At 43.1% G+C, this 14,716-nt stretch overlaps 6 protein-coding genes across 6 annotated transcripts; 3 read left to right on the plus strand and 3 right to left on the minus strand.

The window, feature by feature from the left end:
• Positions 1–2,882: 2,882 nt before the first annotated feature.
• Positions 2,883–6,175, minus strand: PHALS_07210 (sodium hydrogen exchanger 3; the record flags this gene model as incomplete). Its single annotated transcript, XM_024720636.1, has 10 exons — positions 2,883–4,679; positions 4,793–4,856; positions 4,924–5,038; positions 5,099–5,222; positions 5,295–5,418; positions 5,483–5,573; positions 5,646–5,713; positions 5,770–5,873; positions 5,947–5,979; positions 6,041–6,175. The coding sequence occupies 10 exons, from the start codon at positions 6,173–6,175 to the stop codon at positions 2,883–2,885; spliced, it is 2,655 nt and encodes an 884-aa protein (XP_024585815.1).
• A 93-nt stretch (positions 6,176–6,268) lies between these two features.
• Positions 6,269–7,455, plus strand: PHALS_07211 (double stranded rna; the record flags this gene model as incomplete). The annotated part of the gene is made up of 2 exons (XM_024720637.1): positions 6,269–7,176; positions 7,242–7,455. 2 exons carry the CDS (start codon positions 6,269–6,271, stop codon positions 7,453–7,455), a joined length of 1,122 nt encoding a protein of 373 aa, XP_024585816.1.
• A 287-nt stretch (positions 7,456–7,742) lies between these two features.
• PHALS_07212 (uncharacterized protein) lies at positions 7,743–8,623 on the plus strand (the record flags this gene model as incomplete). Its single annotated transcript, XM_024720638.1, has 3 exons — positions 7,743–7,768; positions 7,857–8,342; positions 8,404–8,623. The coding sequence occupies 3 exons, from the start codon at positions 7,743–7,745 to the stop codon at positions 8,621–8,623; spliced, it is 732 nt and encodes a 243-aa protein (XP_024585817.1).
• Positions 8,624–9,704: 1,081 nt separating this feature from the next.
• On the minus strand, positions 9,705–11,370 carry PHALS_15215 (uncharacterized protein). Its single transcript, XM_036407252.1, has one exon. It carries the CDS (start codon positions 10,341–10,343, stop codon positions 10,110–10,112), a length of 234 nt encoding a protein of 77 aa, XP_036263492.1. The 5' UTR covers positions 10,344–11,370; the 3' UTR covers positions 9,705–10,109.
• PHALS_07213 (uncharacterized protein) lies at positions 11,369–12,839 on the minus strand (the record flags this gene model as incomplete). The annotated part of the gene is made up of 7 exons (XM_024720640.1): positions 11,369–11,526; positions 11,586–11,705; positions 11,769–11,836; positions 11,908–12,050; positions 12,119–12,292; positions 12,366–12,575; positions 12,642–12,839. The coding sequence occupies 7 exons, from the start codon at positions 12,837–12,839 to the stop codon at positions 11,369–11,371; spliced, it is 1,071 nt and encodes a 356-aa protein (XP_024585819.1).
• Positions 12,840–13,110: 271 nt separating this feature from the next.
• Positions 13,111–14,680, plus strand: PHALS_07214 (hypothetical protein L916_15926; the record flags this gene model as incomplete). Its single annotated transcript, XM_024720641.1, has 5 exons — positions 13,111–13,553; positions 13,625–13,793; positions 13,933–14,085; positions 14,141–14,551; positions 14,615–14,680. 5 exons carry the CDS (start codon positions 13,111–13,113, stop codon positions 14,678–14,680), a joined length of 1,242 nt encoding a protein of 413 aa, XP_024585820.1.
• Positions 14,681–14,716: the final 36 nt, after the last annotated feature.

The raw sequence follows: 14,716 nt of genomic DNA on the forward strand, positions 1-14,716 counted from the left end.
ATCGTTCTCGTCGGGCTACACCTCGGCTCTTCAACGATTGTAAATTTAAAGTCGTCAGGCATTTAATCATTACCTTTTTCGAAAACACGATGAGACATTTATTGCTTGTATGAGAGAGGTATATCTACGCAAAGATGCTCGTATGAGAAGGCACTGCAGTGTGTAAGGAGTGAAGCGAAACTACTGTTGCAATATATGTTCTTTGAGCGTTTATCTTTGAGCTTTGAAAGTGGACTAGAATTTGTCTAGAATTTTGCGAGGGGGGGGCGAGGCGTACACGTACACTTCTTTTCCACTATGCGAATTCGAGTATTGCAAAATCGGACGAACTTACATCTCTATTGTGTGTAACTATAATATTTGAAAAGACTAACTATAAAGATGATGAGGACTTTGAAATGAGATGTCCATGGTGCATAGGAGCTGTTGTCTTCACATCACGCAAAAAGATCTTTTTGTCATATGATATAAAGAAATGTGGATTTATTCTTTTAACTGAACATGAAATTATTCTCAATACATGCCATCTTAAAGTGGCAGAGCAAACCAAGTTTAAAAAACTAATCAGATCCTGTGTCTAGATTTTGGGTGGAGTGTACGGACATACCTTTATACTTTACATACTTATCCTTCTGAGTAAAGAATTCTTGTGTGAAGCGCACAATTACACCGTTGCAAGAGGCAAAAGAATTCCACTTTATATGAATCCCCCGGCGCGTTTTTTCGCTTTATATGGCGATTCTTTCTCTGCGCAAGGTGCAAGGAAGCACGGCTTTCTAGGAACAGCCAGTGGAGTCGGGCGGCTGTTAATAAGTGAAGCCTTCTTATTTTTCAGGATAACTTATCCTTATCACGATGAAATATTTTGCTTTTTCTGCACTATCCCAGTGACACGCCCACCGTGCAGAGCAAGGATGCTTGATGGTTTCGCAGTATAAAAGCTCATATACTTGCGAATGGAGAGGAGACAGCGTATGTCTTCCGGCATAACCTCGTATTAGGCTTGTAGAATTATCTTTTGCAGATGTTTATAAAAGGGTGCAAGGCTGTGTTTTCATCAAATAACGGTCAGTACAGAAATAAAGGCCACGCTCATCATCCGTTTAGGATGAGCACTTCATCAACGGCACTCGTTAGTGCAAGGGGCTCGAAGACTACCTCAAGTATCGTACATAATTTCATATTGAGGATGACGGAGCGATCATGATGAGTCCGATTACTCGTGTTATAATAGGATTGACCTGGTTCTTGAAACCAATTATTGAGTCACACGTTATTTTCCCTCACCAAGGAAGTATTGATGCATTGTTGACGTTTTTCTGCGCAAAGGATTCAAGTAAAAACAGAAGCTTTTTTGAGCCGATTGTCTGTGCGTTGTGCTTACTTGTAGTACGTTAATGCAGCCATTACTCAAACGCGCAACAGGATACCATAGTTGTCTACACCTTCTTCAGTGCTCTTGATTTGTTTGATAATAATTTCCAATGGTATATAAGGGGCGGTGAAATCTTCCTTAAAGCTGTGGATACTACGAGTGGGATACTCCGAAACTTTCTAGTTGAGTCTTATAGACTGTTGAATGCACTGCCTACGCTCCGCCGTTTATTGCTCATTCGATCACGTCATATTAAAATTTAGGCATTTATCTATCTTGACATTTCATCCGTATTTAATCACGCAGAGCACCGACAACTAGGTGTGAGCACCCCATCAAGCACTAGCAAACAGTGCTTGAGTGAAAACAATCAAACACGTTGCTTGCCAGCATACACAAGTTTGTCTTTTACGCTGACAAAATTCTCTGTCCCGGATGCTTCATTACGAAGGATGATCTGCGGACCCGCAAACGTCAAATCCATACATTGCAACTATTACAGGGATAAGAGTAAGTTGTTTAGCCTCGCCAACTTCTTGCATAGGATAAAGTGCATATTATGACGACACGGTACGAGCTCCTTACCTCCTAATAAATAATGTAACATGGTAGTGGATTTTGGTGGAATGGGAGACATAAAAATCTGTGAAGAAAGCTTTATGAGTGCCTCGGATCTGGATCTGATCGGATACATTTGGATCCAAAGAGGTCGTTGTTATCATTACCGCTGTATGCTGATGACCCAAGGTAAGCACCACAAAGCGCCATCAAAATAAAGCTACCTGCTGTTCAAATCTATCCACACTGGATACGTCATTTCCGTAACTTGACATCGAACCGCTTTGGCTCGGCTCTATGCGATTGAAACTCGCGGCACAATTCCCAAATGTGCTCCACCAAAATTCCTCATCGGTGACATCGACTTACAGCTACAATCCGAATTGTCATACGATAAACACTCTGAAGACCGCGGCATACTATCCTTAATTCCTGTTGAGTTAGATTGTCAAATGATACTCAATAACTGGATTCCGTCTTATCGTGATACTGCGGCTCACTCTGTTGCCTCGCGAGCTTTGAAGCCCCTCAACAATATTGCTCATGCGGCCAACCCATGTTTTCCACGTACCTTTCCAATCCCCCTTACCACTCATGATACTTCGGTTCTGAACTTTACTTTGGTACTTTGAGCTTGACTGTTGGAGAATGTGTTTATAGAGTACCTTACGGTACGTAACCCGTTACAACTCTCGAGACACATGTGCACATTTAACCCACGCATTCACACACGAACTATGCGTATCAAACAAGCATACTAAGTCTCATCCTGTACATTTCTATAGCTCAAGAACTGTAGGAGTGTCGATGCACTTTTTTGTTCATTATATGGACTAATTCGTTTGATTTTAACGGCGGGGAGATGATTACCAACGTTACCGTCTAAATAGCTCATTTATATATTCATGTATAATTGATTATATCGAACATCCAAGAGAGATAAAGTTGTTCAGACAACGCTTGATGCAGGTGCCTTTTCAGTCTCTTCTCCAAGCGATTCAACTGCTTCGACAACTGGCATTAAATTCACAGGGGATCGTTCGCCACCAAATACTGGTTGCATGTATGTGGAGTCGAAATTCTGCCAGTTGCGAATAAAGGCACCAGTCATTGTCTCAACTCGCTGAACTGGAGAGGCATCGTTGTGCTCGTCGTCACTATAATCTTCGTCTCGAAATTGGGGCCGGGACGTAAACACAGGATTATTTTCTACTTCATTCTCTTGTTCTACTGTAGTAACTTCCTCTGTAGATCTATGTTTATGCTGCTGCTCGGAAGTCCTAGAATTTCGCCGTAGCATAAAGTGACGAGTACTGCGTTGTAGATTTTGCGCTCGGTCTTTCTCTAGAACTTGTTCTCCTTCAGTATTCGTCTCAGATTGCCTTAACGCCCTGTGGTGATTTGTAAGATGAAGCTTTGAAATGAGGGGTCCCGTAAGTCCACCGATAACGATAGTCGTAAACATCACCACGATAAGTGTTGTCGATTCGACTAAGTGGCGATGGGATCCATATCGACCAGCATAATTCCAGTTTTTAGCAAGTGTGAAGGCAATAGATCCACGAAGAGCAACAAACCACATCACACTCATGTATTTAATTGGGATACGATCGGAAGTTCCCCGTGAGCAATTAGAAAAAGTCAACAGGGGAAAAATATTAAAAAAGCGAGCTGTGACACAAGCCACCAGTGTCATACTAATGAAGTGCCAGTCGATATCGTCTACTCGAAGCGCAGCACCCAAGCGTTTCTCAGGATGCCCAGAAAAGATCATGACTACCGACGTTCCCATAAATACATAAACAATGTTCTCACAAACGAAAGAAGTTGTATGGAGCAAATGCGTGAAAGCATGGCGCGCTTCCCGTGATAGCACGTTAAAATGGTAATGAGCAGTCATGGTTCCGGAAAAGAACAGCGCAACGATTCCACTCATCTTTAGACTGTCGGCCACGTAATACGTTAACAAGCTAAAAATCAAGCACAGCGAAATCTCGTAACTTGGATAGAAATGCAATGACGAAAAGACCTTTCGTTTTAGCAAAAATGCACCGGATAAAGTAATCGCCGCACTAACAAGTAGCGATCCTAAAAACATTCCACTTGTATTCACCACCACTCGCAGCAGCTGTGTTGGGCTTAAATCAGTGCCAACATTCCATTGATGTAGCGTCTGATAGAGAGCAATTGCGACGGCATTATTTATTACGCTTTCTCCAAACACAAGATTAAACAGCAGTGGTGGGACGTGCAGCTTATTAAAGCACGACAATGTAGCCACGGGATCCACAGCATTGATCAATGTTCCGAACAAAAGTGCCTCAACCCACGATAATTTTGTCACTATCTTCGACGCTCCAGCAAGGTACAAAACACCACCCGTGATAGTTGCTGCTACAATCGTGCCAATGACAGCCGTGCTCATGATAGCTGGAAAATTACGAAAAAATGCTTGCCGCTTGATAGAAAAGCCTCCTTCGTATATAATAGGTGGTAGCAGCACGTTGAAAAACAGACTGTTGTCTAAGTTGAGATGTGTATGGAGCGCTCCATGCTTGCCACCCATGATCATAAAGAGCCCCACGACGAGGCCAAAGACCATTGCAAAGCCACTCTGTGATACTAGATTACAAGAATATCGATCAAGTACGAATGAAATCACTACTAGCACAAACATCATGAGCAGCAGCAGCACTGCGTCCTCCATCGTAGTATCGTCGTCATCTATCTCGTGCTGCATTTTTTGCTTGTTAATTTGCCAAGAAAAAGTTAACAAAGTAACAGGATATTACACAAAGTAGTTTTAATATTATAAATGTTCATCATTTAATTGTGTGCGAACTTTGCCATCTGTCTCACACGAGCATCGCCCTTTTTGAAACGCAGAACTCCCATAACGGCAGCTGCGATACTGCAACCAAACCTACAGGCTTGACGTCAGTATTGATGCTCGGCAATTTGTTTGATTTGAATTCGACATACTATCTTACCAAGTTGCGGCGTATCCAGCATGCATTTCAGGGGTCATGTAAAATTCCAGATAAGAGGAAATATTTTTTCGGACGAAGTTATCAAGCGTTATTTCTCCAATTTCATCTTCGACCGCTGTCAATAGGCACACAATTTAATGAATGACTAAAGTGATACAAGAGATGATGCACCCACCAAGAGCATCAACAATGACAGGCAAATCTGCAGAAGTCACGCCCATGGCACTCGCCAGCTCTTTATGGTCCAAATGGAAGAAATGTCGATTCTTCGGATCGTTGTCTGGTGTAAAAGAGTTTTTCTATGGCATTACAAAACGTTATGAGATTACTATTCAAGTCGCAGCAATCGGTGTGAAAGATATTGTACTGACAGTCTCGCCATGACGAAGCACACCAATCAATGATACATCACCGACATCCTCTTTCTTGTCGCGGATCATATGCTCATCAAGAAGTTTGCGTGGAAGCCAACCTCGATTCACGATCACCGGAGTACTGTGCAGCATCAAACGCTTTCATACTTACTTTAAATACTTCTGGTGGATAAAAGCTCGCTAACCTATTCTCGCGCTGCAACAGAGAGTAGATGTATCCACCAGATTTCACGCTTGCCACCGAATCACTCTGGTCCGCGGGGGCAGAGCGAGGATCTATTGCGTTGAAAATCGTCCAAAAATTAGATGAATAAAAAATTGATTTCAATATATAGGCTACTATCGTACACAGGTAAAAGGTACTTCCAGACTTAAATGTACCCTTCAAACTCAGCTGACGATACTCAATATCGTCACTGCACAATGAGACCGTTAGATTGTAGCACAGATTAAAAATTAGCAGTAGACCAACGTGTCATTGCTTGCAGTCGCGTCTTTCGGAAGCTCCGCAACTGACTCGGACAGCTCCTTCGCACGTTGGTTAATCAGATTCTTTTTCCAGTAATAACGTTCAATCTAAATACCATTGAAGCAAGAATACGCATTATTCTAGCTGTTGCCACACCGTCAACTTAAGTGATTTTCACACCTGCCACGAGCCGAGGTAAGCCGTCGTCACCGTCTGCAGATCACATAGAAATAAGTAGATTTATCATGGATCAATTTTCAAAGCTTAAACGCACAACAGCACTGAAAAACGCCATGCCCGCGTATCGAGAAAAATTGCTTTCATTGTTATTTCTACCTCGTGAGACTGAGGCTGCGTAGCGCCTCAAATTCAAACGCGCCAAATTGCGCAACACTCTTTGCTCCAGCATACTTTCAACTGGTTGGGACGTTTTATTGGTAATAAAAATGCGACCGATTCCCTGATCTACCAATTATTATCACGGGGATGCCAATCGATCAAAATGGCTTCAAACGCCACAGGACACGTGCTGGGCAACTTCCATGCGTACTATAGCTTTAATCCAGTGCGTGAGCGACTGCGATTCATGAACACAAATATAATCAATGCACTGCGACGAGAACTTCTTGTGAATGATCCTTCGATGGCCAAAAGCGAAGTTACATCAACTGTGCTGGACGTAGGCTGTAATGAAGGCGATCTGACTATCGCTCTCTATGACGCCTTGAACGGACGTGCCGAAGTCTATAATTCCAATCAGATTGACAATGTGGCTGAATTCGACCTCCGTAATATCAGCATACTTAACGACCGCATCCAGAAAGAAAAAAAGCAGGTGGAGTATTCGATCCTGGACATGGGTGACTCATGCCACCGCCGACGCTACGTTTGCGAGCTACAAATTGACAGCAAACTAATGGGCCGAGGTGAAGGCGTGTCAAAAAAGGTTGCTAAGGCTAAGGCTGCTGGAGCTGCTTTGCGATTATTGTTAAACTCGAATGATCAGAAACCAGAGGTACAGAATGGGGAGACGTCATATCATGGAATTGCGCTTCCATTGACAGATGAAGAGCTCGCAACGAGGAAAGTCCTTTTGGTTCTTGGTGTGGATATAGATGAAGACTTAATCAATCGCGCTGCAAAAAAAAACGTGCAGCTAACTAAGGGAGATACAGTTCATTTTTGCCACGTTGACATTATGACAAACAAATTTTGCAAAACCATCGCTGCGTTCACGGCGCTGAATCAGCGTTCGACAGCAGAGCGGAAATTCAATCTCGTTACTTGCTTCAGCCTGACAATGTGGATCCATCTAAATCATGGCGATGAAGGACTATGGAAATTCCTGGAGACGATATCTGACATGACCGAGCATTTGATTATTGAACCCCAGACGTGGAAGTGCTACCGGTAAGTGAATTAGAATGACAAGCCATGCTTTCGATAAAAAAATGCTTATTGTGGTTTGATAACAGCAACGCTCAAAAACGATTGATCCGCATGCGAGTTGACGTGCCCCATTCTTTTCGCAAACTCAACGTGCGCATGGATGTTATAGAACAAATTGATGCGTTTTTGCTCGCACCAGGCCGATTTCGGTACAAAGCTCACTTGGGCAAGACCAATTGGTCACGGAACGTCATTCTTTATAGCCGTAAGTTAGTGATGGGGATGGATTACACGTCCTAAAACATATTTTAAAATAATTCATCTTAATTCAAAGCTGCTATTAATGGATTTTAACATATAATCGATTGCATAAAGTCAGTGCCATTGTCTCGTAACGAAACGAAATATGTAACCGATACAGTAACCAAGCTCCATCGCAACGTACGCATGTGTTCAATTAATTCACATTTTTACAGCAATCTTGTTGCTGAAACTCAAACCACTCCTGCTACAATACAAAATAGCCGACTCAAGTTAAATTCTCTCTTTTTGCGTTGTACTGTATCTCCAAATCCTAGAATTCAAACATGCCAACTTGCTACAATACTGTAAGGTAAGCGCGTTCTGAACTCGGATCATCATAACGGACCATCAACCAATGCAAGGTCATTAGTTATCGACTTGCTCGTACTTGTGCGTAGAAGCATTATGAACACCTTCGAGATTTTCAGCGCAGCACAAGATACGCTGACAAGCACAGTGTTGCGAGTGCGTGAGGACGAGATGCACACAGCTGATGTACTGCTGCTGAGTTTAGATGCCATGCAAGCCGTAATGCTACTGTTTGTCATGGCCCTTCTCCCAGTGCTAGTACGTGTGCGGATCCTTTATACCTTTTGCTGGGTAATCTTTGCGGTTCTGGCTCACATAATCCAGTCGGAGGCAGCGATTGGCATGGCCACATCACTTGGACTTACGATAATGATGGGCTGGTACACGCTGCGTGCATTCGACTGTACCGCGTTCAAAGGTATCTTGCAGGGTTGGTTTGGCTTTCTAAGTAAGTACTGGCTCCTCCAAATGCTTGCGAATATCGTGGACCTTGTTCTACATTTGGGTGTGCCAGTCATATTTGCATTCTGCTACTTACCGCTAGTGCGGGTTTGGATGACTGCTCCTATCTTGCTGTACGTCAAGCGAATTTTATTGACTTCGTATCTCTGAGTATGCTTTGTGCATGCTAAACAGATTCTCTCAATTTTGGATCAAGCTGGTTGCTGGTGGAAATCTTTGTTTGACTGGCAATGAGATCTATCTCTTCGATCCACCGCGTCCCAACACCTTTTGGCTGACAGTCCAGAAGATTGAGATGGTTTACAACTGTGCAATTCCAACATTGTGCGTGCTTGTCTGTAAAACAGGTTTTCACGAATTTGTCGTTTGCTGCTTTATCGAGTCGAAACATTAGGTAATGGATGTCTACCATCATTGATTTAATTCCCTTCAACACTGTAATTAGACAGCAATATACTGATTATCTGGCTACGATTACCATCGGATCGATTTGTGGCCAAGAGGCGAGGTTACCACCATTTTTCGAAATTGCGTTTGCTGTCTGATCATTGACTCGAAGATGAAGCAAAGAGATTTATTAAGTAGCTCGCGTCGTACTTTTTCGAAATCTTAGTTTTACAACTTATATCGAGTTGAAAATGGATGCCTTGACAGTTGCCAGCTGATTTCTTTTACCCTATGCTTTCCGTCTGGCCTTTAATATTAATGGGGTTCCGTGATTCAGCCTCATCTCTTACTGATTGTATCAATGTTCATTCACATGACAAGAGCAAAGGCGATTATGTGCTCAGAAACAACAAACATTGTACCTTTTCAGGCAAAAAAGTATATGAGGTTAAGAGCGGTGGGGGTCGAAGTCCTGAAATTGCGGTGGAGGTCGAAGTCCTGGATTGCGGCGACAGCTGAGAATTGTCATGTTCGCCATGTAGCTAATGCCTCATGCAACGATGTTGCCGAAATTTTTACATAAAAACTTTGACATACACATACGATGTGCTCAAATGCCATCCCTCGGAACCTTTGTAATACCCAGTACTTAACACTTTCTCAAATTGTGAATGTGCGGAATGCCACCGGCGTGAAAAATACCTTTAATTACTGACTTGGTATCAAGAGTATAGCGCAACTAGCTCTAAGTCCCGAAGCGATCATCGCGTGGCTGAGGAAACTCGCTGAAACTTCCTATCCAAAAATCGTTGTAAGCACTAGCAATTCCTACACTTTATTGAGATCGTGTCGTCGTGTTGAAGACAAATATTATTGATCTCGGCGACGTTGCCACATTTCTTTTATACATGACCCATCGAGTCAGCATAAATTAATCAACAGATTATAGTTCATCGAATCTAGGACGCTTTACCCTGACCCTATTAAGTGCCCATTGACCAAATCAATTATTTTCATTCAAGTATAAAGCTAGTTAAAGGCATCATAATCGTATAACGTTCACTTTTATATCGTTGTCACTTTCAAATCAGCAGTAGACCCAGCAATGCTCCGGCAGACCAGTACCAGCTGTCGGTATTCGAAAGATCGAGAGGATGTAGGGCTAAGCCAAGACTCCATAGTACCAGAAACGCAACAGTCAGAGGAAGAAATAGAGAATCATGAGCTGAACTCAACTAACGACTACGACCACAAAAAGTCAGAGATCGCCAGAGCTTGCAGGGCTGACAAAGACGTATGCCACGACGATGAAGAACAAGTAGCTCATAAAGAGAAAACGCAGCCGAGCAGCAACGGCAATGAGTATTACCACAGAGAGCCACGCAAGCGGGAGAGTCAATTTCAGCATGACGTTAGCGCAGATGGTAGACAAATACAAGCGAAGCTTTGGCAGTGTAGCATCGGGGTGTTCAGAAGTATTCCACAACTAAGCATCAGCAGACACTACGAATAGGATATGAGGTACCACCGTTAATAAATATAAGCGGGAAGTAGTGGAGATAACGGTAGAGCGACCGACAAACAGCAAGTTCCAATCGAGCTGATTCAGCAACGTCATTGACAGTTGCACGACTCGGCGATGCACACTTCGGAGCCCAAGAAAGATATGAAGACGCTACAGCAACGAGGTTAAGAAGAGTATATTCATGGCTTATCCCAGCCTTCATGCTCCTTTGCGGACAATACCACGGTCAGTAGCTAACAGGCATGTCTTTAAGGAAATCAAGAAAGCTGTTTTTAACGAAGTACCGAAGTGAAGGAGAATCCTTGCTGAAACAGAGGATAAGCCACAACACGCGGCAAAGCTGGCAATTAACGGCCCTAAATTAAGATATCAAGGAGTAATGGAATCAACAGAACGGATTAACGGGGTGCCATGTTCGGGTCTGCTATCCAGCAGCATTCAGACATTTAACCTACATCATTCGACACGTCTAGTCGAAAACATTGCCCAATAGTTCGAATGCTGTCGCGATACCAAGAAGATTATGGAGCACATCTTCTGGGACTGCGCATGAGCTCATGCTTGGTGGTAGAAATTTATCTGTCATTGGACAGGGGAGCCTGAATAAGTGCTTAGAGAATTGCCTACGTTCACAAACTGTAGAACTTTCTAAAGCGATAGCACACGGATGAGGTAGATCAGTGCGAGTTGGCATTCTGCTTACAAGAGTTAAAGAACAACCTCATGTGATGCCCCCACCGTGACAAATTTCGTGCGACCCCGGGGTCTGACGTTGATGACCAGACATCTAGTCATCGTTAATGTACGAAGAGAATTGCCTGCCTTTTAAAATCATGCGAGAAATGAGCATCCAAAATATCTGACCGACTTCCCTTTATCGAAATACCATCACTCTCCTTTACTAATCATGGCTTCAGTAGGATACTTTACTGTGGAACTTCAAACACGGTATATCACCAAAATACTCCTGTGCTAGTACTCCTGTGCTTACTCTACGTCTGAAGAACAACTATCGAAGTGATCAACGCTCATCCGCATTGTGACCTTTAAAATTACTGCAATGAGTTGATCTAAACTACATTTAGTTGCGATTTGTCCAGCTAAAAAAAATGGGATATTGTCTTATAAACTCTACCATCAAGCAACCCCACGACGTTTAACGCCTTCAATTGGACCGCTTAGAGGTGTGCACGATAAGCAGAGAGATATCAAGACAGTGGCGAGTATCTATCCATGCGTCACTGACACAGATGGACGGCGTTTAAGTACCGCCTGATCAACTGTAAACTCACCAAATTGATGCGTTAGTCGTCGCATGTACAAGTCCAATAGACTGTGAAGATCACGCATGACAAGCTCGATCACAACCTCATTCAGAAAAATTGCTGCTCAAGAGCTAGAATTAGTTTAAGCATTATTAAAAAGTGTAATCACAGAAGCTTACCCAGTTCTTCCAGTTTTCTTAAAGTAGCAGAATCCAGTTGAGCACGCTTCGTGTCAGACTTTGGGTCGTTAACTTGTTTTTGAGCACCGTCAGCATCTGCACGTAGTCCCAACAAATTCTCTTTGTAAATCAGCACAAACAGTTATTAATAATAACGATTTAAATGTAACGTTATTTCCTTACCAATGTTACGCGTAGAGTTAAAGAACATACAGAGCACAGCCGCATATTCGTCCAGCTCATCAATGGATCTGTCAAACAAGAAACCAAGGGATACAGCCGCTTAATCTTTCATAAATCGAAAGATTTCTAGAATACGTACAGCATGAGAGTTGGAGCGGCACCAACTCGTTCCACAGCAGCAATTGCCTGCTTCTTTACCATACGGCCGAATCCAAAAGCTAAATTTGTCAACTTGCCGATGTTGAGACCAGAGGATTGAGCCTCTACTAATTCTTCTTCCACCTATATGAATGAAAACCCAACGTAATTAGCACCTCTACAGCACATCTCGTCTCTAGTCGCCTTCTCACTCCGTTGCTACTTGCTCCACGCGTTGATTGAGAAATCGGAGAGTTCTTATTCTGTGGCAAATACGGGAATGAACGGATCAAGTGGACCCTCTCCTGTCTTGCAAACTCCAAGAGTATATCTAGTTCTTTGACAAACGCAGCTTTTGCTGCATCAGATGATAGCGGTAGTGCATGCTACAACAATGTATACACCAACCTATAAGCTGTTTCATCTTCTTTTTAGAAATAGACAATCTGCGGCACCTACACTGGTCTTTTCAAGCCCTTGCTTAAGCTGGTGAAACACCTCTAACTTTAGGGGAACACCTGCTAGCTTCACTTTGTCTTGCTGCCATATTTCTTTGGGTACAAACAATTTGGGCGAAAAGAGAGCTCCAACCTGGATAGATTTCTCGATAAGTTGCATCAAGTGAAAACACCCGAAAGGTTTGCCAACAATCACTTCATGATAGTGGGTCTATCTTAAATCGAAGTAATTAGACACCATTCTAATTTATTCCATGCATGATTTTAAAATGCGTACGCTAATATTAAGTGTCGGCATCTGCTCGAGCATCTCTTTCGATACGCAGCGACGCGGAGCCGGCGACGACCGATCGCTAGAAGGCGAGGAGATACTCACTGAAGCTGCTGAATTGACTAAGAATATATCCACCTCCTCTTCGTCGTCAACATCGTTCACCTCAAGTTGCAATATCTCTCCTTTATCCGAAAGCTCCATAACTGAAAATATCAACACTTAAATTAATTGTTGACCAAATAATAAGGCCTCTACTATTAGTTATACTCAAATCTAGAAATAGAAATTATGTAAGACGGCAGATTTTCGTTTTTTTGATAGGGCAAAATGAAATATTTTCGTCACTTGAATCTTTTCCTTACTCGATGACGCTAGTTCAAAGTCAAATATTTGCTTTGATCGATGACGCTAGTTCTCAAATAGTTTTTGCTTTGATAGGTTGATAGGTAGACATTTCTTAATCATCTGCAAAATGGACATACTACCAAGATGGGAAACTTTAGGCCGAGCCAGTCACGACAGCCCTACGTTAGATTCTCACCTTGATGATGCTGTGGCCGTCGCACTACTCTTTGCTATCGTAGTACTACCGCCACTTGTGGGCATCCGCACAATGTACACGAACTGTTGGTTTGTTTTCACAATGTTCGCACACTTGCTCGCATCGAAGGCAGCGCTAGGCATCGCTACATCCATGGGTATCACCGTTATGGTTGGATGGTATTCATTGCGTGTCTTTGATCGCTACGCATTTACTGCTATTCTTAACGGCTGGCTGGGAGTCTGGGCCAGCTCCCCTTTTTTAGGTATCTTAGCTCGTGTGGGCGACTTTGTGCTGCACTTATTTGTGCCATTGCTGCTGGTAACTTGCTACTTACCGCTTGTTCGCGTATGGATGAGTGTCCCAGCTCTAATGTAGGATCTCGATGCAAGCAAAATGTGAAGTCTTGGACTGATAAGCTGTCATTGAATTGTTGTATTATCAGATCGTCTCGCTTGTGGAGCCACTGTGTGGTGGGTGGTGGCGTTTTTCCCAAGGCCGATCATGTATATCGTTTCTCACCGCCTCGCTCCCAACATTTTTGGAACGCAGCTTACAAGATGGAGCTCATGCTTAACATGCTCGTTCCGCTCTTTTGCGTACTAGCTCACCAGGTAGTAAATTGAGCTGTATCTTTTACTCAGGCCACTTAGTACCATAGTTTTTTCCTAGGTCTGAACATGCGTTTAACATTTAAGTTTCTAATATCAAACGTGCTGCCTCGGTTGTTGATGGCAATGTTGGTGAAAACAGAGATCGTTTTGGATATATGTTGCGACGGCAATCGCAGGGACAATTCTGTTTTGTCTTCAGCTAATTCGATCGCTTTCGCTGCCAAAATTGCGACAAAATGCAAAGATAATTATGTGTCGTCTATTATCTAGCGGCGGTATAAGATCGAATAGGGTAGGAGAATTCCTTGCACCTCGCAACGTTTTAGCTAATGCTAACTAACCTGTAGGATTTTGATGTTCGGGACGATTCTTTTTGGCTGGATTGGATGAGCGAAGGACTTGTAGCGATTGGCGAGTCATATGTTGGTTGTCTCTGGGCTACCAACTCTACTCGGACACTTGACGATGTGATCTCCAGCTTGCTCACCATACCAATGGAAGGTAGACAGGAAATGTACCGATCCTGGAGTGCTCGCTTTGTAGCGCTAGCAGCGAGGCTATTCAATTATCCCCCATCGTCAATGGGTCTTGTGGTTGGTGCAGTGTCGGAGCAATTTGATCTTTGTCCAGAATTTCGACAGTCATACATGGATCGATATTTTCACCAGGGATTTGGTCTCTGGACTGCACAAGCAACGACCATTGATGCTGCACAGTCCAACAAGCTAGCTGATCTAAACCGGCTGCTGGATATTCAGGTAAGTAACGGAAAATATCCGTAAATTGGATTTGGTACAATTACAATCTTATTACCCTCGTAGACTGGCCAGACTGTCTTAGATATCAGTATCGGCTCGTGGGGTGGAGTGGGCTGTTATCTCGCTTAGCAGCATTTGGAGGCCACCATTGTGTGTGTCTTGTCA

This window comes from Plasmopara halstedii, assembly GCF_900000015.1.
Source record: "Plasmopara halstedii genome assembly, contig: Scaffold_3073, whole genome shotgun sequence".
NCBI classification, from domain to species: Eukaryota; Oomycota; class Peronosporomycetes; order Peronosporales; family Peronosporaceae; genus Plasmopara; species Plasmopara halstedii.

Excerpts from the sequence above, each read along its gene's own strand:
- PHALS_15215 (XM_036407252.1), bottom strand. The coding sequence starts at position 10,343 with ATGAAGGCTGGGATAAGCCATGAATATACTCTTCTTAACCTCGTTGCT.